The 23434-nt window shown below is 39.8% G+C and overlaps 1 protein-coding gene across 1 annotated transcript in view; it reads left to right on the plus strand.

Annotated features, from left to right (window-relative positions):
* Window positions 1-6914, plus strand: part of pan3 (poly(A) specific ribonuclease subunit PAN3) — a 157396-nt gene extending 150482 nt beyond the window's left edge. Inside the window, exons 17-18 of the mRNA XM_078222194.1 lie at window positions 3460-3598; window positions 3828-6914. Of these exons, the coding sequence (XP_078078320.1) occupies window positions 3460-3598; window positions 3828-3968 (280 nt within the window). The 3' untranslated portion in view covers window positions 3969-6914. The remainder of the gene's footprint in view (window positions 1-3459; window positions 3599-3827) is intronic.
* Window positions 6915-23434: the final 16520 nt, after the last annotated feature.

The raw sequence follows: 23434 nt of genomic DNA on the forward strand, positions 1-23434 counted from the left end.
GCTGCATTTTCTTATAGAACTTGCTGTATTTTAGAAAAACATTTCATTGAATGTAAAGTACTTTGGGGCATCTGGAATGGTATTACAAGATACTGGATAAATTCAAGTCTGTTTCGATTTAATAATTGACAAATGCTACATATGAAATTTGTCCTTCCTCTCCCAGTGAACTGAAACGGTGTTCTTTGGAGCTGCTGAACATTAAAATGTTACTTTTGAGCAATCGGGTCAAATAACTTGCTAAAAACAAGATTATCCAATAAAATAACAAATTAACCACGAATGTAAAGAAAAAGTTTGCATTTGTACAGGATGCCCGAAGTTCTTCACAGCCAATTCATTATTACAATACATGCATACAGCAAGGTCCTACACAGTCATGAGAACGTGATCAATTAACCCGTTTTGGTACTGTTGTGGGAGAAACACCAGGCAAACTATCGATTGTCTTGGAATAGTTCTACATGATTTTTATTATCCATCTGAACAGGCAGCTGGATTATTTGCTTAATGTTTCATCCATTTAATACAATTCTCCTGCAATACTGAAGGGTTAACAATGGTTATGTATTCAGAGCCTGGATTGCAGCATGAGCACAACAGGACAACAAAGACTAGTTGCATGTTGTAATGTTCTGCAGTTGTGATGTGGGTGCTCCCAATATAGGTGAAGGTGACTTCTAGGTGTCACTGGTAGCCATTTGAACCTGCTGTTAAGGGACCTAGCAACTGATTCGCAATCCCTCAGTGAAATTTATAGACATGTAACAGAGCAGACTTTCTACCTGCTTCGTCAGCCCTACTTAATCTTTATGTAGCTTCACTTATTGAGGACGCAGCAAAAGACGTGGAAGTGGCCTCAATTATAACAGCAAAGTGCAAACTGCATCTAGTGACAACTCTTACAGCTTGTGTCTGTTGTTGCAATTTGCCCCGAGACCCAATTTTTGATGGGTGTGACCCTCCTGGTTCAGGTATGTTTAAAAACACCTGAAAACAGGCCACAACCAATTTCAAAGAACAAAGAGAACAAAGAACAATACAGCACAGGAACAGGCCCTTCGGCCCTCCAAGCCCGCGCCGCTCCCTGGTCCAAACTAGACCATTCTTTTGTATCCCTCCATTCCCACTCCGTTCATATGGCTGTCTAGATAAGTCTTAAACGTTCCCAGTGTGTCCGCCTCCACCACCTTGCCTGGCAGCGCATTCCAGGCCCCCACCACCCTCTGTGTAAAATATGTCCGCCTGATATCTGTGTTAAACCTCCCCCCCTTCACCTTGAACCTATGACGCCTCGTGAACATCACCACCGACCTGGGGAAAAGCTTCCCACCGTTCACCCTATCTATGCCTTTCATAATTTTATACACCTCTATTAAGTCTCCCCTCATCCTCCGTCTTTCCAGGGAGAACAACCCCAGTTTACCCAATCTCTCATAACTAAGCCCCTCCATACCAGGTAACATCCCGGTAAACCTCCTCTGTACTCTCTCCAAAGCCCTCCACGTCCTTCTGGTAGTGTGGCGACCAGAACTGGACACAGTATTCCAGATGCGGCCGAACCAACGTTCTATACATCTGCAACATCAGACCCCAACTTTTATACTCTATGCCCTGTCCTATAAAGGCAAGCATGCCATATGCCTTCAAACCCACAGTATCTGTATTTTGGGTCTCAGTTTGACTCGATGATAGATTTTCACTGGACTTCACCACACAAATCTAGGCTAACATTTCATTGCAATCCTTAACAAGTGCTGCATCGTTTAATGTTCCATCTTTCAGATGTTCTCTTGATATATTAGATTCCATGCTACCTTTTAGAATTAGAATAGAAATTTCATATCATGCTCAGGCTTCCCATACAACCCTTTACACAGACTAACTGGTCATTTAGATGATTCCTGTTTGCCTGGCATGCATCGGCTGCTGGACTGCCTACCAACCAATAATGACTTGAAAAGTGATTCATTGGTTTCAAAATATTTTGCAATACCCTAACAATGTGAAAGGTGAGTTATTTTACTGTTTTTCTTCTTCTCTGTCTCAGAGGCAAAAGTGCGGTCAGTTGGGTCAAGTTAACATTTTTGACTCTTCTTTCACTTTGTAATTGTAAACTTTTGCTGCCGGCTACATTTTCTGAAATGAAGCAGAGGATGGTCTGTAAGGGGAAACAATAGGATTCTTGCATAGTTAGCGGATAACATTTCTCAAGAAGGCATTACCTCAGTGACTTTTTTTTTCATTTGGATGAGTCCAACCTGAAGGTATGTGGGAGAATGAAGAGGACTTTACCAAAGATAGGTAATTGCATATCTGTGTTCTGCCTTCTTGCATCAACTTGAATCTCTGCTGCTGGCTCCTTCAAAAGAACAAGGTCACAGTCACTGAAAGGGGCCTTTTGTGCAGTGAGCGCTATTAGGAAATGCTATGAATGCATGGTTACTGACACAAAGGTGTTTTATAGTTCTCAATTTAATAAATGTGTTAATTTGGATGTGGAGATTGAACAGCATTCAAAGAATAAGGTAAACCATACTGAAGGTAGGTTATCTAACATTTTCAGTTTAACTGAAATAAAATTTGTACTGTTTGCTAGTTTAACCATTTGTTTTCTAAATATTTATCCACCTTAATGCCGAACACCAGACAATTATAACAATTATTACTGAAATCAAGCAGCATTATAGTTCTTGCTAATTTCTGCATGATGTGGTAATACCAGGTGTTTAATCATTCTGACAATTGTGCATTTAACTGCTTCAAATGGTGCAAAAGCAAACAAAGCATATTTTTAACGATCAAATCCAATCCATAGAAATAATGTGACTTTTTACAAATATTGTAACTGTTCATTTAATCAGATAATAAACACATTATTTTGAGGAACTATTAATTGGGCCATAAACGTAAGTGTAAAGATATTTTTTATGTTACCTCAATAAAAACATTACAAAGTAGCCTATTGAAATATTGATTCCAAAATGACTTCCGTGATAATGTTGGAAAGAGATCAATCCATTAAATGTTTCACCACCGCCCCCATCCCCCACACACAAAAAAATTAAAAGCATTTATTGATGAAGGTATTTGATTCTTTAGTATAGCATGTCAACCCTGCAGCTGTGACCAAGAACGAGTATCTTAGTGTTTTGTCTTCACCAAACCTTGAAGTCAGTTTGAATATGAATTATTATACATGTAGTTGAAGTCCCCGAGTAGATTACAGAGAATCAGCACACATATTTGAGTAGAAAACTAATTACAATACTATTCCTATTTGCTTTTGGATTGCCATTTCAAGATGAAATGTTTCTCTCTTTAAAATTCGGCATGCTACTTTTACTAAGCATGTAATATAGATCTTAAACTGATGTGTGCCATTCTATGATTGGAAACGTGAAGTCTAAGCATTAAATAGATATGCTGCATTCATGTTGTGCAAATTTGTTTTGCCAGGTTCCAAAAGGATCCAACCTGGTCAGAAACAGGTGACCGATACCTATTAAAGCTGTTCAGAGATCATCTTTTCCACCAGTTGACTGAAGCGGGTACTCCATGGATTGACCTCAGTCATATAGTCTCCTGTTTGAACAAGGTAATAGATCGTATACAGAGTGATAACATAGCAGGTACTGCCATGGTATTTTGGGAACATTGTCGGCACAATATTTTATTTATTTGCAAAATAATTTTACAATTTCCTTTGGTAACCCCAAAGCATACAACTGACTCTGTATTAAGTATACAATTTAATGTATTTTATTTTTGTGCTTTCTGGTGTTTGAAAATTGATCAATGTCTGTTAACTTTTTGTTTGTTTGCAGTTGGATGCTGGTGTACCAGAAAAAATAAGTCTTGTTTCTCGAGACGAAAAGAGTGTTCTTGTGGTGACATATGCTGATCTGAAGCGTTGTTTTGAAAGCGCTTTCTCGGAACTCCTAGCGGCTTCTAATGGACAGTTGTAGTATTTGCTGTGCTCAGGCAAAACATCGCCGAAGAACAATATAAAGAGCTAATTGCACTACAACTGTATTCATGCCACCTCATTTCACATTTAAAAGACAAATGTAAATGAGCAGCGCTGCTTGCACTTCGGTCAGGTACACTGTTACTTGAAGGAAAAACGTCCATATTACAGGATCCTAGAACTGCCATCAGAGGTTGTTTCTGTGAAGACTGTTTTTAAATTGGGAAGCGGCATCAGATGCATGATGATCCCAGTTTTATTTTTTCACATGTTTGTGCACTAATTTTAAGTTCAAGACTTGTGATCTTTAAGGATTTACCACATGTAATTTTGATAAGGGAAAATCGTTATCTTTAAAATTACTTTCTGGGTAACAGCATATGCCCTAAGGAAGATGTTGAAGTGATTGAACTGCAACCAAACCTATGGCAAGGACTAGGTGAAAATGCCATTGGATATGCTATTTGGTGAACTGAATTCCGATGGGTTATATTTCTGGCAAAAGACACGCTGGACTTCAGACTGACTGCCATGTGCTATCACTTAGAAAACCAAACTACAGAAAGCATATTTTTATGGAAATCAGGTGGAATATTATATGGACGCTATTCTTCTAGGAACTAAACAGCTCCTGTGTGTCAGTGTTGATGGCATCTTTGTGAACTGTCACAGCTACACATCTTTCATAACAAAATTAAAAAGTAGCTTTTTTGCTTCATACAGTTACCAGCGCCTTTTTTAAAAAAAAACAAATTCAGTGTAATTGGAACAGGTAAGATGCCTCTACATTTATGCAAGCTTTTTTTTATAGGAGACTAATTTTTAAATTGGGTTCAATACCTGAAATGACAGGAGTGGATTAGGTTTTGTTATGTATCATTTAATTTTGTATAAAGTTCTATTATTTGAACAGCAGCTTTAATAGGGTACTTTACACTGGATAAGGAAACAAACAAGAACTTTGTCAAGTACACTTGCACAAAAACACAGCAGTTGTTTCACAGTAGTAACCTGTGCAATTTTGGAAGGATTGTGGGCTGCTGTGCCTTTAAAATACTGTTGCCCCAAAGTTGGCTTTGCAATTAGTCATCCTAATTATAGATATGTGGAACTACCTAAAGTGTGATGTTTCAGTTTCTTGAAGTTAGAAACTATATCACTTTTTGGGGGGAAATTATTTCACTTGCAGAATCAAATTCTAAATGTGTTGTCAAAAATTGAAACTGAACCATTTGGGAAATAAGAGGAACATATCAAAATTCAATGCAGACTTGTTCAACCAAACAATCATACATGACTGCCAAATCCATTGGGCCAAAATGTAGAAGTGAATATAAAGAAAGTGAATTCAGTGTAATGACTGTGACATGTCTTTTCTTCCCAGCATTAAATATTTTATAGTACTGGCTGCTTTGTGGGAGAAATGCTGAAACTTAAAGCAATACAGTCTTTACCGTTCAAAGTTATTTCCCATTAGTCCAGTTTTTATAAGCTTAAAATTCCGTAGATTGGATTTATTTCAGTATTGGCAACACCGTTCATGCAAAAGGTTTGGAAGGTAAACTTGTTTGGCAACCACAACAAGGTTCATTTGGTAGCATCAGTTGAAATTAATGGGGAAAGACTACATATATTTGTGATTATGACACATTTGTATGCATCCTGTGCGAATTGACCTATGACCAGGCTATAGAAGCAATCGCAATGTTTCCCTCATTTTAATTGTAAAGGAATTGAGGAAACTCTGCTATATTCTTTCATGGATAATGTCCTAAGTAAAGTTGTGTCAATAGCTCATCTGTTTGACAGAGAAGCAGCTGTTTTTTTTGTATGTTTTGGGGAAAAAATGCATTCTTTTTTATAAAATCATAAAAAAACAAAAAAATGGTATTCTGATATAATGAGGAGAAATACTGTATTTATATCATTCTGTGCACTTCAAAAGGTTCTTGTTTCTTCATTGTTTGTGAATAATTGCAGAAAGGGGATCATCTATGGGTATTAAGGGTTGGGAGTGCTTGGCCTCCTCATATTCTCAGTATGGACCAATATTTGGGTAACAGGCAGAGGTAAACAGGGCTTAAATTTTGATGTTTACTCAACCAGCACACTGCCTCTGGATTATCAAAAGCAAAAAAAAAATCTGAATTTAAAAAAAAAAATTCTGATTCCTCTGTTCTTACCTCTAATGTGATTTTATAGTGAGGTAGCTAAATGCCTACAATATTCATTTGAATGTATTCATGATCCTGCCCAAGTTAGCATTTGCACATCAGGTTGTACATTCTTTGCTCCTTTGTTACCATATTTAACATCTCTAGTCACCATGAGATTTTAGGTCTAGATCTATGAAATTTACCCACGGACGTATATTTGGAAGTGTTCCAAATGTGCTAAACTGTTTCCAGTTCATGTAGCTATAGAATATTTACAGTTGGGCTTTGAAGTTGTTATTGATTTCTTAAAATCTTGGGCACCTGTACTTAAATTAATGCATCAGCTATTTCAAAACAGTTTAAAAAGTCTTGAAATACATTGAGTAATGTGCTCCCTTTTGATGATCCAGTGCCAGCCCTTGAAATCACATGGTGACTTCAACTTTTGAAATCATGTATTCTTTGAAAATTATTTTCAATTATATACAGGGTTTTCAGTTGGCTAATGCTGTTTAAAACAATCCACATATGTATTACTAAAAAATAGTTTTTATATATTCTATACGTAACAGTTTTTTTGTAAGAAAACCTTGTAAGCATATCCAGCGCATGTTCCACTTTGGCCTTATTTTGTTTCTTTGTCAAAGAAAAAAATCCTTAAACCAGCTACCACAAAAGAATTGATCAGTTTTGTCTGCTACGATCCCTCCTCCATGTTAAATGTTTCCATCTCTGATTTAAACTTTTGTGTGTACAGCAGTATTTTAATAAAGAATACCAGAATTCAAGTCTAGCCTATATGTTGTTTGTGAAAGTAACAGTTAAATTAAATAATTCAGAAATCCACATCAATGTGAAAATTACTTGCCATATTTCAGAATTTACCAGCTATTACTTTGCAAGTTTGCATTATTTATATAATATGAAATGAAATTAGGTACAATGTTTAAGGCGGTACGTTCGGTTGGAAAAAATAATTACATAAGTAGTGACAAGATGAATGTCTCAAAAATAGAAAATTCACTATTACTACCATGTGCTTAAAAGTAATGCATTTATGAAATATTGCACTGTTGTAACTCAGTCCTCAGGAAGTGAATTGATTCAGGGCATAACTGCAATCAAAATTAGAATTTAAGATCATGTGTAACTTTTATCATAATTTTCCACTTTGGTTAGCTGAGTCTTTAATAATGGACTGTAGGTTGATATGGGACAGAAGGAGGTCAATCTGTTCATCATGACTGTGCCAGCTATTTGTTAGAGTTGTCCAGTTAACCCTACTCCCTGCCCTTTCCCCATAGCACTGTAATTTCTTTTCCTGTTCAAAGCCTTATCCAATTCACTTTTGAATGTTCCTTTTGAATCAATTTCCAACAATCTTTCAATCAATCTATTCCAGATCACAACTTTGTTTTTTAAAAAACCTCTGATTCTTTTGCCAATCACATTAAATCTGTGTCCTATGGTTACTGACCCTTCTGCCACTGGAAAAAAAGTTTCTCTTTCATTCACATTATTAAAACCATTCATGATTTTGAACTACTTCTGTTAAATCTTCTCACACTTTTCTGCCCTCAAGAGGACCCCAGCTTCTCCAATCACTACACAACTAAAGTCCCTCACCTATGTTACCATTCTCATCAATCTCTTTTGCATCCTTTCCAATGCCATGACATCTCTTCTGAAGCTTAGTGCCCTGAACTGACTGCGGTACTTCAGCTGGTTCTTAACCAGTGTGTGATAAAGGGTTAACATAACTTCCTGCTTTCAGGTATTGGTCCTCTGTTAATGAAACCAAGAATCCCATTCCTTTTTTAAACTGTCTTTCCAGCTTGGCTTGCTATGTTCAAAGATTTGTGTACATACCCTTCCAGGTCTCTGTGCCATTTTGCTTATATTGTCTTTCCTTTTTCATACTGCATCACTTCACACTTCTCTTAATTAAATTTAATCTGCCATGTGTCTTCCATTTCATGAGTCTGTTTCCTGAAGTCTGTTACCATTTCCTCACTGTTTACTATGATTGAGTTTTATAGCATCTGCAAACATTGAAATTATTTCCTGTATAACCAATTCCAGATCATTAATATATATAAGAGCAACAGAGCAGCAGTTCTAATAGTGAAAACACCACTACATTTCCCCCTCGTATGAGAAAGAACTGTGTACTACTACTCCATGTTTTCTGTTGTTTAGTCAATTTTGTATCCATGTTGACACTGTCTTATTTCGTTGCAAGGGCTACAAGGTTGTTAACAAGTCTATTATTCGGTTCTTTATTAAAAGTCTTTTAAAAGTCCATGTACACAAGATTAACTGTCTTATTCTCATCAACCCTCTCTGTGTCTTCATCAGTGAATGCAATCGAGTTAGTCAAATACTATTTTCTTTTAATAAATGGTGATGGCTTTAATTTTTCTATACTTTTCCAAATATCAATTGCTTTTATCCTGTATTATTGGTCTCTAACTTCCCCACTGCTAGTATACAGTTAATTGACCTGTAATTGCTCAGTTCATCCCTCTCCCCATTTTTAAACCGGGGTGTAACATTTGCAGTCTTCACCACCCCCATGCTAAGGAAGATTGCAAAATTTTTGATCAAGTCCTCACAATATCCACCCTTGTCTCACTCAGTAACCTAGGATGCATCTCATCCAGACTGGGTGACATTTCTACTTTCGGGACTGCAACCCTTTAAGTACTACTTTATTTTTTTCCTATCCAATATTGCTTTTGCTGCCTTCACAGCTACATTGGCAGCATCCTCTCCTCTTGTGGACACAAATGTAAAGTACTTACGAAATACCTTTGGCTCCACAAGAATAGCTTCCTCTCTCCTCCCACCCACCCCCACAAATCAGGCCATGCCCCTTGACTACATTTTTACTATTTATATGTTTATAAAATACTTTTATGTCGACTGTTAGTTTATTCACACACACTACTCCTTTTACTCACTTTTAGCTCTCTTCTGTACTTGACTTGCTATTGTAATGTGAACCTTACAATCATCATAGGCCTCCTTTTCCTGTCTAATTTTATTCTTTAACTATCCCAGGATATATATGCCTAAATGCCGTTCCTTTCCCCTCTTGGAAATGTGTTAATTTTACCCAAACTATTTCCCCTTTGAAGGATTCCCATTGTTCAATTTACTGTCTTGCTAATTAATGTTTGATTCCAGTCCACTTGGGCCAGATCCACTTTTCAATTCGATAAAATTAGTCTTCCTCCAGTAAATTATCTTTACTCTTGATTGCAACTTGTCCGTTTCATAATAATTCTAAACTTCAAGATATTATGATCACTGTTTCCCAGATGCTCTCCTACTGAAACTAGCTCCAGTTGTCCCATAGCATTGCCCAGAGCTAGACTCACTGCTGCTTCCTTCCTTGTTAAGCTGGAAACACTGATCAAGAAAGTCCTCGTGCACATTTCAGGAATTACTTTCCCTCTTTGCCCAGTTACTATCTGAATGCATACCGGGATATTATCAGGCAGTTTTACAATGACGTATAAAATAAATTAGAATTTTAAGCATCGTTAGTAATGTTGCAGTTCTGTGTCTCTGCAATACACTGATCACTGAAATAGATAAGTTTCTGATTGTTCCTTTATCTGATTTGACCCCTTTTAAAACACTTGCCTCAGCTTCATATTGCAGTAAAGTACAGCATGCTGAATTTTAGTCAAGGTTTTTTTTACAGTCTTTACTCCTTTTATCAGAAAGCGGATTTACTATTAGTTGTAAAGGATAAAGTCCATACAGGCAACTAAGAACGTCTCTAAACTTGGTTAAATTTGAGATCTGTTTCTTTGCTGTATTTCGTCAATCGATTCGTTGCTTTTTAAATTGACCTCATAAATGGAAAATATCTTCTTAGATTTTTGTAGTGTAGTCTAGAGATCCTTACTCCAATTGTATTGGGTGAGTTCCTGCGGTTGTGATTTAAACATCTTTGTGATTCACTTTAAGGAGATGTTCTTATCAAAGTGCTCAGTTAGTAGCACTGTCGCCTCCTTCAAGAGTTTGAGCTCCCTCTCATAATTAAAACATATAATCTAGGCTAACGTTCTGGGGCAGCTTTGAGGAAGTACTGTGGAAACATTATTGGAGATTCTGTCCTATGGATGGAACATTAAACTAAGTTTGCCTGTTTAATTTTGTTAGGTGGAATGTCCTATGCCACTGTTGGAAAGAGCCATGTTCTCCAAGCATCCTGGCCAACATTCCTCCCACAGTCAATTTCAATTAAATGCTCATTGTTGCTTATGACAGGTTGCCATAAGCAAAATGACTTGCAATTTACTAGCATAAGTACTGCATTTTTTGGATGTGGAAATACTTTGGGATCATTCTGCGATACAGGTTCTTTATTGATATGTATTTAGAGTTGCTCTCTCTTTCTATATGGTTTCAGAAAAAAAAATAATTGAAGAAAACTCTTCTGTGTATGTCTGAGTGGCTTGGTGAAAACAGCCTTTTGAGGGAACAGGAATTTTATACCTATCACGGTTGTGGGAGATTAGAATGCTTTGCTTCAAATTTTTACAATGGTAGCATTGTATACAAGGTGGATTAAACTCAAGGCAGATTCCTTGTGCATTATTTCAAAGTGTGTTTTAACTCAAACTTACAAAGAATATTCCACCCAGCAGCACTGAGACATTTCTGTTTTCCATATTACCCTTGCGGTTTGCTGGTATGAGCTGATGGACTTAGAATTGAACCCCAGACAGGTTGTAAAATTCACAAAGAAGTAAGTTCATGTGTGCTTTAGCCTTTTTGATTTGATTTGCTTTAGTATTGTCACATCTATTAGTATACAGTGAAAAGTATTTTTTCATGTGCGCTATACAGACAAAACTTACAGTACATAGAGAAGGAAAGGAGAGGGTGCAGAATGTAATGTTACAGTCATTGTTAGGGTGTAGAGAAAGATCAACTTAATACAAGATAGGTCCATTCTTTAAAGATTCAAAGCACAATCCTGATCTTATTGGCTTGACAAAATACTGGATGCTGTTTCAAAAGAAGCAATTAAAGAGTAAAGCAATAAATGTAAGTTGGCATGTTTATGGAAGTAGGTTATAATCAGGATCTTGTTTATATTTAGTAAAGAGTTATTAGATAAGGGTTGATATCTAAGCCTTGATTTTTCAGAAAGTATTTCCTAAAGGAATAGCTGCAACTAAAGTGGATCCACAAAGTTTCCAATTGGATTAATTGGCAACAGGCAGTAATGCAATAAAACAGTAATTATTCTGTTTGCTCATCTGTGACCATTCAGGTTCCTAGAAGCTCCCAATACACTCTTGGAAAAGTTTTTATTTCTAAATCTTAAGCTGCTGATTGTATGTAAAAAGCAGGAAGGAGCAGCTTGCTATTCAACCAAAATCAGTTATTTGCAAAAGTGAAATATTGCAGATGCTGGAAATCTAAAATAAGAACAGAAATATTGTGAGGGTGATTCTCCAGCCATGCACACCCCAGCGCAAATAGCATTATGGCCAGAGAATCTTGTGAAAGGGGTCATTACGCCAAGAACTCCTTAACAACCCAACGGTGAAATAATCTAGTTCCCCCCCCCCCTCCCACCCCCCCCAATTACCATATTTGAATTTTAATTTAAATAGGCATAGCCGGGTTTTAGCTGGATTCACCTGGCTCCCAGTATCACCAACCTGCCAGTACAATGGGCAGGAATCACTGATAGTTTCCACAAACAAAGATCTGGCCATTGCTGGGGGCGGAGGGGGGGGGATGCTTGTAGGCCATTGGAATCTCTGGATAGTCAGTGACATGATTGGGAGTGTGCTGGCACTGTCTCCTGGCACCCTGGTGCCAGAGGACATTGCCAAGTTAGCACTGCCAAGCGGCAGGGTCTGAAGTGGGGAAATGGAGGGGGTGGGGGGGGAGTTTGAAAGGAAGAGGGCATATGGGTGGGGGGGAGCTGAAGCGGGAGGATCTTTGGCGACCCCATAGCGGGGTTTCGCAGACTTCAAGGTGGGGTGGGGGGCTGTTGCCACAGAGTGGAGGCGATTGGGGGTCTTTACTGGTGGAGGTGGGGGGATCTGCAGCGTTGTCTGGCGATTGGGACACCCTTTCAAAAAAAGGTGCCCTGATCTCCAAGGAGCCGACCATGTCGGTACCTTTAGGTTCCACACATCTCTTTCCTGGCGGGAATTTCCCCAAGCTCCAAAAAAATGACTGTGTGGGTGGATTGTGATCCAGATCGCGCCAACCACCGGGGATCTCACCCGTTTCCTCACTGGGGGCAACACTTAGAAATATTTTGGTAGAATATGTGCCCCATGTCTCCTGCCTATGCACGATGATTACTGATACCCATTTTCGCATTAGTCCACACATGCTCAGAAAACTAATGACGTGACTCAGCTGCGTCCAGCCCTGGCCTGCCAGTACCCTTCTGTGCACATGAAGTGATATCAGTACTCCTCACACAGACCTGCTCAGAGACATAATGAAACATCATTGTTCTATAAATACGGCACATGCATTTTAAAACTGGAAACAATTCATTTGCAGTAAAAGTAACACATTTAATGAAACGGGTTGCAATTTGGGAGTTTTCTCCAAATAGACTATTTAATTCACTTCTGTCCCCCTGGGGATTAAAATGTGATGTTGCGATTTTGAATAATTAATTGTACGCGTATTTATAGAGTTAAGTATAGGTATTTTCACCGTCTCGTGATTCGGAACTGTTGTGTTATCTATATGGAACCATTAACAATGCCTTCAGGATGGATAAAGTTATGCTGCTACCTAAAACAGCTGTGAGCAGTGCCATCTTTGGTCCTGGCTGCTATCAACTCTATCACTCACAATTATGTCATAGAGTAACACACTCAAACTGTGCAAGTATGATATTGGCAGCAAGCAAAGTCAAGCAAAAGTGCTGGAAACACTCAGCAAGTCAAGCAACATATGTGGAGGGGAAAAAGCATTAATGTTTCAGGTCTGGGTCCTTCCATCTCAGCTGAGGAAAGTTAGAAATGTATTGGATTTTGAGAAAATAATGCAGGAAAGAGTGGGAAGAACAAAAGGGAAGGTGATAGGGTGGAGGATGAGGGATTAAATGGCAATAGCTTTCATGGCTCAAAAGCCAAACGGAGTGGTAATGAATGCAGGAATGAAAAGATCTTGTCTGGATGAGATGGATAGATAGCAGCTGTCCCAATCCAAAATAAAGAGATTTGAGAGAGAGAAACCAAACCAATAAAATCACCGACAAATAAAAAATGTATAATTAAATTCAGTGTTGAGTTCATAAAACTGTTGATGTGCCCGGCAGAAAGATGTGCCATGTTTGTTTGAGCTTCATTGAAAGAATAACAGGCCAAGGTCAGAATGGGAGCAAGGTTGAGAATTAAAATGATTGGTTACACAGAGTTCGGTGTCATGGTTTTGGACTGATTATAGGTGTCTTGCAAAGCACTCACCCGGTCTGCAATTAAAGTGCAGAAGGAGATTATTCTGGCCATCGAGTCTGCACTGACAATTCCACCCAGGCCCTATCCCCGTAATTCCACGTATTTACCCTGCTAATCCCCCAGACTCTAAGGGGGAATTTAGGATGGCCAATCAATCTAACCCGCACATCTTTGCAGTGTGGGAGGAAACCTACGCCGACACGAGGAGAACGTACAAACTCCACACAGACAGTCACGCAATGCTGGAATCGCACCCGGGTCCCTGGCATTGTGAGGCAGTAGTGCTAACCACTGTGCCACCCTGCCACCCCTTCAATATAGACACCACATCATGAGCAGTGAATGCAGTATACCAAATTGAAAGAAATACTCTTTTAATTACCTGATCTGTCCTATCTTGTTTTGTGTGGGTTTTTATTTTGCTGGTTGAGTTTTTCTCGCACTGATATACATATAAAATGTACAATTTTTCTTGTTTCTTTTTTAATCCCTTTCCTTTGCATTTGGATGGTTTCTGTGTATTCCTTTTGGCTTTGAACCATGAAACATTTTGCCATTTAACTCCTGCCCTCCACCCTATCACAGACTTTCCCTTTTGTTTTCCTTTTCCACTCCTCCTCCTCACTTACTCAAAACATTTCTAGCATTCCTCAAGTCTGATGAAGTCTCAGACCCAAAATGTTAAGTGTTTCTCTCTCTTCATAGATGCTGCCTGGCCTGCTGAATATTTACTGCATTTTCTCTCTTCATTTATTTGAAAATTTGAATAATGCATGGTGAATGGGATTCAATATTGTGGAGTGATATTTAATACGGTAAATTATCCAATTTGAAAAAATAGTAAATAGTTAAATACTATGTATGATTTAGTTCTTATCAAAATCACAAATGACATCCTATGTGACTGTAACCATGGTAAACTTCCTCATCCTCCTTGGCCTATCTGCAGCCTTTGACAGGGCTCACCACCTACACCTTACCTACACCTAGTCCAGCTGAGAGGAATTGCACTCCCCTGGTTCGATTCTTGCCTGATTGTAGCCAGGGAATCAGCTTCTGCTCCTGCAGAGTTACCTCTGGTGTCCCACAAGGATCTATCATTGACCCACTCTTATTTTCCATCTACATGCTGCCCTTCAGCAACATCATCTAAAAGCACAGCATTAGTTTGTGTATGTATTGTTGCCTCTTATCTGCCGCACAGTCTGTTTTAACCCTTATACGGTGGACAAATAACTACAAGTAGACGTCTTATTAGTACAACCAATATTTATTTAAACCCACACAATCAATCACCCACCCAACCAACGATAAGTTATCGTACAGGAAAATACTAGAATTCAAGTCCAATATAAGACCGTAACTTTGCGAGACTGGCAAGTACCCAAGCAGATATTGGCCTTTATCTGTGCGCTGGTCTCGGTAGTCGTCTGCGTAGTCTGGTTCTTTGGTCTGGTCTGGCACTCTGTCTCTGGTCTTCCTTCCTTCCTTGTGTGGTGGCTCTCCTCGTGCTGGTCATCGCTGGCGATGTTCACTGTTGTTGTAGCTCGTTCATGGGGACAGAGAGAGAGATTCCTGGTTGCGCAGCACCCTTTATACTCTGTTGGGTTTCACGCCCCTTTTGGCCATTGCCAATCAATCGATCAGGACTTGATCACCCTGATCGATAAGAGTCCAATCAGGTGCTGCCACACCGATCTCTGGGTGTATCCCCAACGGCCATGTCTGTAGGTGCTGGAGGCACATAGGTCACATACCTCCCTCCTAAATAAGGGGTCACGATGCCCTTATGTCTGGTAAACAACGCAGTGTGACCATAAAGTCCCTTTCATCCTGGAGATGACCCATATCCTGTTTATGCAGCCTGTCTGTCTCTGTCTTTAAGCTGCAGCCTGTCGTTTTAGTTCTTGCCCAATTGTCCCAGAGTGCTTTACAAATCGCCATTTTAGATGGCCCGTTTGGCCACAGTATGCTGTGATACCCAACTCTACCTCCTCATCACCTCTCTAATCCATTGCTGTTGTTAAATTGTCAGATTATTTATCCAACATCCATAAGACATAGGAGCAGAAGTAGGCGATTCGGCCCATCATGTCTCCTCGGCCATTCAATGAGATTGTGACTGATCTAATATGACAATCTTCAATTCCACTTTCCTGCCTTAGCCCATAAGCCTTGATTCCTTTGCTGATTGAAAATCTGTTTGCCTCAGCCTTGAACATACTCACTACCCAGCCTCTGCAGCCCTCTGCGGTTAGGAATTCCACAAATTCACTGCCCTCTGAGAGAAGAAATTCCTCCTCATCTCTGTCTTAAATCGGTGACCCATTACTCTGAGATTATGCCCTCTGATCCGAGACTCTCCCGCAAGGGGAAACAAACTTTCCGTATCTACCCTGTCAAGTCCTCTGAGAATCCCATATGTCTCAATAAGGTAGCCTTCTTCTAAACTACAACGAATACAGGCCCAACCTATTCGACGTCTCATAAGAAAATCCCTCCATATCCAGGATCAACCTAGTGAACCTGTTCTGGAGTGCCTTGTAAAGTTTTAGCAAGATTTCCCAATTTTTATACTCCATTGCCTTTGAAATAAAGACCAACATTCCAATTGCCTTCTCTGCTGAATTTCCATGCTTGCTTTTTGTGATTTATGTATTAAAACCCCAAATGCTCTCTGTACTGCAGCTTTCTGCAGTCTTTCTCTATTTAAATAATATTCAGTTCCTTTATCCTTCCTACCAAAGTGCATAACTTCATATTAACATATATTGTAAAATAATCGTGGCCCAAGCATTGATCCCTGTGGCACTCTACTAGTTACAGATTGCCATGAAAATGTCCCTCTTATCCCAAATCTGTGTTCCATTAGTTAGCCAATCCTCTGTCCATGCTAACATACTATCTGGTATGCAAATTTCCTCCATATTGGGAAGATGAAAACCTTTGTATTGCACCCTGCTCCCAACTCTGTTCACAGGCTACCAACACCATCCCTCTCAGTCAACAACCTGAAATTAAGGCAACCTTGGTGTCACATTTGATCCCAGGATGAGCTTCTGGCCTCATATTCATGCCATTACTATGACCGTCTAACATCACCAGACTTTACCCCTGTCTCCATTCATCTGAAAGTCTCATCCATCCCTGCAGTATCTCTAGACTTGACTATCCCAGTCTAATCTCCCACATTCTACTCTCTGTAAACAAGAGGTAATCAAAAACTCTGCTGCCTGTGTCTTAACTCACAGCAAGTCCCATTCTCCTGTTAACCCTCTGCTTGCCCTTGCCTTAATTTGCAGCTAGTCCTGTTCCCTCTTAGTCCCGCGCTCGCTGACCTACACTGGCTTCCTATCAAGGAATGTCAATTGAGAATTCTCACTCAAATTATACATCCAATCCTATTTTAATTGAATTGTATCTCTATGAAGATTTGGTCAAATTTGAAAACTGGCTGAAGTTAATTGGCCTTCCCGATTAGGAAAGGGCTTCAGGAAATGAGCAGACATAAGAACATAAGATAAGAACATAAAAACCTTCTCAAGTAAGGAGACCAAAACTGTAAAAAAATACTCCGGGTGTGGCCTCACCAGCAGCTTATACATCTGACCCTCAGGTACAGAACAGACCATAGAAAAGCAGTTTAATGCTCGGTCATTGAGTCATTTTATTTGCTTAAACTTATTTTTGTCTGTGAACATTAATATATTTCTGAGAAGCCTTAAAGCTTACAAGAAGCCTCTCAATTATCTTCTCTCTTTGAGCCCTGAATCATTGTCATTGAGTATTGCTGAATGATATGCATTTTTGGTTGAAGTTTTTCATCTTGCACTCATCAGGACATTCACAAGAAACAATGCAAAGGAAATGAAAAAATGTATATAGGAAGAGACTGCCGTTTGTTGGCAATTGGACTCTGATTGGTAGAGACATTGTCATGAAGACTGCACCAGTTGATGATGATTGACAGTTAACTGCCGAGCACTGTTTGAAATTTAAGCCAGACAATTTGACTCTGGTCAAGACATTGCTCTGAGGAATGAATCAGCGATAGCTGTCACTTATTTTGTTTAGCTGAAACAGGTGTAATGTGTATACACATTCTTTCTGTCTGCAAAGAACAGGAGTTTGTGTATTAATGTATGTAGCTTTGAGTACACACAAATGCACCACACTGTGAGCATGACTGCCAATCTTAAATCGATTGTCAGTGTAATTCTTAGCACACTGAGGGTTATTTACTAAATTTTGTGCATTCACAGAATCACATCTAATGTTGGACACTGCTTTGAGTTTTGCAAACAAGGACTGGTTGGGTGCAGTCTGTATCTTGCATGTCTGTATCTTGTGGAAGGGACATTCTGTTTGTTAACACCCTTTGTCTTTGGGATGTGCATACCTATTATCACACTGGCATTGGAATTGATATGCCACATTACCAGGGCAAGATATCACAACATTTTGAGCAACATGTGAAATTAGCTCTTTCACGTTGCTATTATGTAGTAGCAACACAAATGGTATTCACTCTGGGTGTTCCCCTGTGGTGAACCATCGTTGGTTCCCACTGTGGGATTGTTCTAATGTTGTTGTTGGGCTAGGGTGTTCCCACTGTGGGATTGTTCTAATGTTGTTGTTGGGCTCGGGTGGGATTAATACACCTGTGGTTGTTACTGTTGTGGCACATCCCAGTCGGGCTCCGCTTCCTGGGAGAGGTATAAGACCCCCTGCTCGGGCGGGACCTCGTCAGTCTGGGATAGTGTGTTTACGTTCTATTAGTTCCATTGTTAGACAATAAAAGCCTTCTGTTACCGAAGCTTCGTGCCTCGTGTTCAATTGACGCGCATCATCCCCTCAAGTCAAAAAGATGTTCTGCTTGTCATGTAAATGAGGTTATCAAACGATTGTATGTGTATAATATATTGTGTGTGTAGTCCATCTGTTGCTGAAACTTCATGTCTGTCTTAATTTCTTCAAAAATAGACAGTCCTGGGCTTAACTGAGCAGTCTTATAACTTCCAACTTTAGTAAATTTTGGCTCATGGTGCTAGCTAGGATGCAGTCAGCCAATCATCCTGATGTGGAGATGCTGACGTTGAACTGGGGTGGGGACAGTAAGAAGTCTCACAACACCAGGTTAAAGTCCAACAGGTTTAGCGATCTTCTTGGAGATCCTCTCCACTTTGAGCCGGCAGTTTACGCTGTCGGTGGTAACAAATCACCTGAGGAAGGAGCAGCGCTCCAAAAGCTCGTGATTCCAAATAAACCTGTTGGACATTAACCTGGTGTTGTAATCTATCATCCTATCCTCGACTTCCATTTACTTTTCATCACGTTGGCCAAAATGTAGAATGCTCATCCTCTAGGGCCGTGCCCTTCCCTCTATCTATAACCTCCCCCACTGCTATAATCACCCACTTTTGCTGCTGTGCATTAGTCACCTAGTCTCCGTGCTTTGCAATCTCTTCGCTTAAACCCATCCACCTTTTTAATTCACCCTCCTTCACATCAGGCTCTTTTAGGCCATCTCTCCTAATATCTCCTTTTGCTTTTTTTTTCCTTATGTGAAATATCTTGGAATGTTCTTCTACATTAAAGACCTTGCATAAATGCAAAAAGATGTTAGTGGACAGCCCAGTTTATTGCTGTTCCTGATTTCTGCCACTAGATGGAGGTGAAGAATCACACTCCGTTACAAAGACAAGGTGAAATCCTCCCACCATTCACCCACATTTGGAAGAAATCAATAGCAACATTTTCAGATTGCAGTTGTACGGGCAGGTTATAGATTCCCCATGGAAAATGTGGTTATCATTGCATTTAAATTTCTGGTGTCAATTCTATTCTCGCCACAGCAGAAGTGTTTGGTGAAGGATTGCTGGAGAAATATCACATTTTCCACCTGTTCTTTCACAAATCCTTGCTTGATCCACACTAATTTTTTTAGTCCCCGCTATTGATTTACAGCCACTGAAGCCACTTGTACTCAGTTAACCATGTTCCCTATTTTTGGGTCATCTGCAAAACAGAGGCAGACAGCAATTTCCAAACCCATAATGACTACCGTCAATCAACAAGGACAAGGGCAAGCTCACCACCATCTTCTCAAGGGCAATTAGGGATAGCAATAAATGCTGGTCTAGTCAGTGGCCACCATATTTCGTGAACAAATAAAAAGAAGCACAGCCAAAGTAGATTTTTATTCTCAGTAAAATGCTCAACCACTTCAGTGAGGAAAGAATTATAGACAATTTCCCATCATCCTGGAAGGTGATTAATTTAAATAAGGGGTTCCAGGAGATAAGTGTGATCAGGAGATATATTACTTGACCAACATCCCACTGTGCAAGCTTCCTCCAGGAGTTCTTCCAGCTTTTGAACATTTGCAGTGAATTCGCAAGCACTGCATGGGCCCACAACTTGCTGATATCAGTGGGTGGAATTTTATAGCCCATAAGGTGGTGGGGAGTGGGGGTGAGGCAATAATAGGGGAGCCAGCTCCCTAATGCGTTCCTGCTGCAAGGCAAGTTTCCCAGTGGCAGAATGGGATCCGGGGCGAGCTGCCTCACACACAGGAGCAATTCCATTACGAGTTCTCCAATTTGAGATTATTTTCCACGACTGTTGGTGGTGTGGCAGCTCCCCCGCTGTGTTTGGAGGTCACCCACATTGTGGAGGCAAATGTCTGGCCAAACCTGATCCTCCATTTTCCGAAGAGCGGTAGGAAAGGCATCCCCCGGTGCTCTATTTGGAAGAGGTTCCCCTCCATCCTTCAGGACTTCTCCTCCCATCCTTCCTGCCGGAGACACCTCGGTGTTGAGGTACCGTCTCAGCTCCAACCTACCTCAGTGATAGCAGCGGGAGAGATGGACAGAACTGCTGAGGCTCAAGGGCTGCCAGTCTGCTCCAGCAACACCTACAGGATGGCTCGAGCCCAGAGGCAGCAAATTAGGAGGTTGCATCTAGGAATATTGTTGGACGTGTCCCTCAGTTTGATGCTGAAGACAGAATTCCGACGCCCTGTCACTGAAATGATACCAAACCCAATTTCATGTGTGCATAACTTGTACGTATGTCCCCTTATTCACTATACTCTATCTAATTCAAATAATCTGGCCGCACGAACATTGAGTCCACTCTGCACTGCACCTCAATCTGTCTCTTCAGGTAACCTTGCAAATACCACGTTGACCACTAGATGCTGCTGCAGCAATATGGGCACAATTCTAATTTCCTGCAAAGTGAGCAGGTTTTCTTAATGCCAAGTGTGGTATAATTTCTCATTTTAGTAGCAAAACACACTCTTATACACTCAAACCTCAGGGAGGTAATGCTTTGATAAGCCACTGAAGTTACCTGGCATTAACAAGTTTCATTGTCCTTCATGACAGCTGATGCTGTTTTATCTAGCCGGATGGGCGGCACAGTGGTTAGCACTGCTGCCTCACAGCGCCAGGGATTTGGGTTCGATTCCCAGCTTCGATCACTGTCTGTGCAGAGTCTGCACGTTCTCCCCGTGTCTGCGTGGGTGTCCTCCCGGTGCTGTAGTTTCCTTCCATCGTCCGAAAGATGTGCTGGTTCGATGCATTGGCCATGCTAAATTCTCCCTCAGTGTACCCGAACAGGTGCCAGAGTGTGGCGACTAAGGGATTTTCACTAACTTCATTCCAGTGTTACTGGAAGCCTACTTGTGACATTAATAAATAAACTATGCCTTAATCGCACTAAACCAAGAGTCACCCTGATGGTTGTGATTTAGCAATGCACGTGGCCCATGTTGACAGAAGTTACCAGGATTTACTTGCCCCCAGACTTGGACCACCCTCCTACCCACCTTCTTCCTTATTGAGGCACGTCACCACCTGAGATTTAATTCCCTATCAATATTTCTCCATTCCTCCACCCACCCACCACGTTTTGGTCCAATTATCCACCTGCCTTTTAACTCACCTTGACTTGAATACTACATTTGGTCTTGTACAAATGAATTTATCCCATTTAAAACATCAAATTAGAATTAATTTTAACATCCCTTTGTTCTGTTAATTTTAATTGATACTCTTGAAAAAACATCAGTACTGTGCAGATAGTGTTACTGAGGATTAGTCTCGAAAGGTTACTGAGCCCATTGTTTCAAAGAAGGATGTGCTTTAGTTCTTCAAATTGTTAGACTCAGTTGGTGCTGAATAATCCCTATTAATAATAATTAACAGTCAACCTCTGTAACTCCAATTATGTTAACTCTGGCTATAGAAATAAAGCATAAGTGAATTGAGTTAAACCAAGTAAAGATTGTTATTTATCAGCATTCTGTGTAATCACTTGATCTATAGGAGTGGTCTATATTGCTGCTCATTATGGGGAACTGTCTGCATGAATCATAGCAATATTGCGACAGAAAGAGACTGTCTGGCCCATAATAACTGGGCTGCTATTATCTCCACATCAAAGTATCTATTTCTAATCCTATTATCCTGCTCTTCCCCTGCACCTTTTAATGTTTTTTTGTGTTTTACTCTCTTATGTTGATTGCCTGGGCTTCAATAGCTACTTGCTGTAGTGCTTTCTGTAGCACATTCATATTTTAAACACTTAGCAGAGGCAGACTTTTAACATATTTTATGTTTCTAATAATCCTAAATTGGTGTCCCCTTAGTTACTTACACCAAGCAGTTTACTCCCTTAAACTTTTGAACACTTTGATTCTTCATTCTTTTCACTAATTGACACAGCTTCAGATTTCCAGGGCTCTTTTTAACTATGTCTGCCATTGTGACCTCTAACAAAATTTCTATTGATTACAAACTAAAATAATCTATGCTTTCTTGATTTATCCCTTTTCTCTCTCTTGAACAACTATGCAAGATTTGCTAGTCACGCCAAATGCTATGCATCCTATTTCCAAATTATGGCTGGTACCTCTATAATGTTATCACAAACCTGGAGTTTAGACTACACAAGGAATCTGGTGGCTTAAAAACTTTACATATCATCAACTATTTGAAAATGGTTTCCTTGTAGCTCATGTCAATGTATCTGTTATTCTTCTGAAGTTGTTCCTTCACCCTCCTCTTTAAGTGAAGTGGAAATTAACTGGTGGTTGGGGACAGTGTTAATGGCATGTCATATTAGGATATTTGATATGCCAATCGTGCACGTGCCTTGGACAAAAAATAAATGTTTGAATGTAGTACATTAGAAAAGATTAACTTGTAGATGTTTGTTAAGTTCACTTCACTTCACTGTAACTCTTGAAGTAATTTAGGTTCCCAGTGGTTGCGGGAATCCAAAGTTTCATTCTGCCTAACTCTAATTACCCCCCTAAACATTGCATCACCCGGAATTCAATTAACAGTGAAACAAAAATCTCCTGAAGCGAGTTAGAATGATATTTCTTGTGCTTTGCTGTTGAATGTTATTTTATCCAATTCTAAAACAAAATCAAAGGAGTAATCTTCATCCAAAAGTAAAACATGTGCAACAACAACTAATAGCTTTCACATTGCTGGTGAAAACAAAGAACAATAGTATGGAAGCACTGCTGCAGCACTGCTTGCACAGAGATCACTTTTAATGTTGAAATTGAAAATGTCAAATCACTTGGCTGCTGATAACATTGAAGAACTATTTAAACTTTAAACTGATGGATGACAATTTGCGGGCGATTGTTACTGAAACTGTTAAAAAAATGAAACTAAAATGAATCAGGGAGGGAAGGGGCATGGATTCATCCCTCAAACTTACAGCCCGAGATCGCTGTGGAGTTGGGAAAGATGTACTGTAACATTGTTGGTAAATTGGAAAGGTATAATTCAGACAATGTCCCGTTAAATGTATTTCTATGG

Source organism: Mustelus asterias, chromosome 10, assembly GCF_964213995.1.
Source record: "Mustelus asterias chromosome 10, sMusAst1.hap1.1, whole genome shotgun sequence".
Classification (NCBI taxonomy): domain Eukaryota; kingdom Metazoa; phylum Chordata; class Chondrichthyes; order Carcharhiniformes; family Triakidae; genus Mustelus; species Mustelus asterias.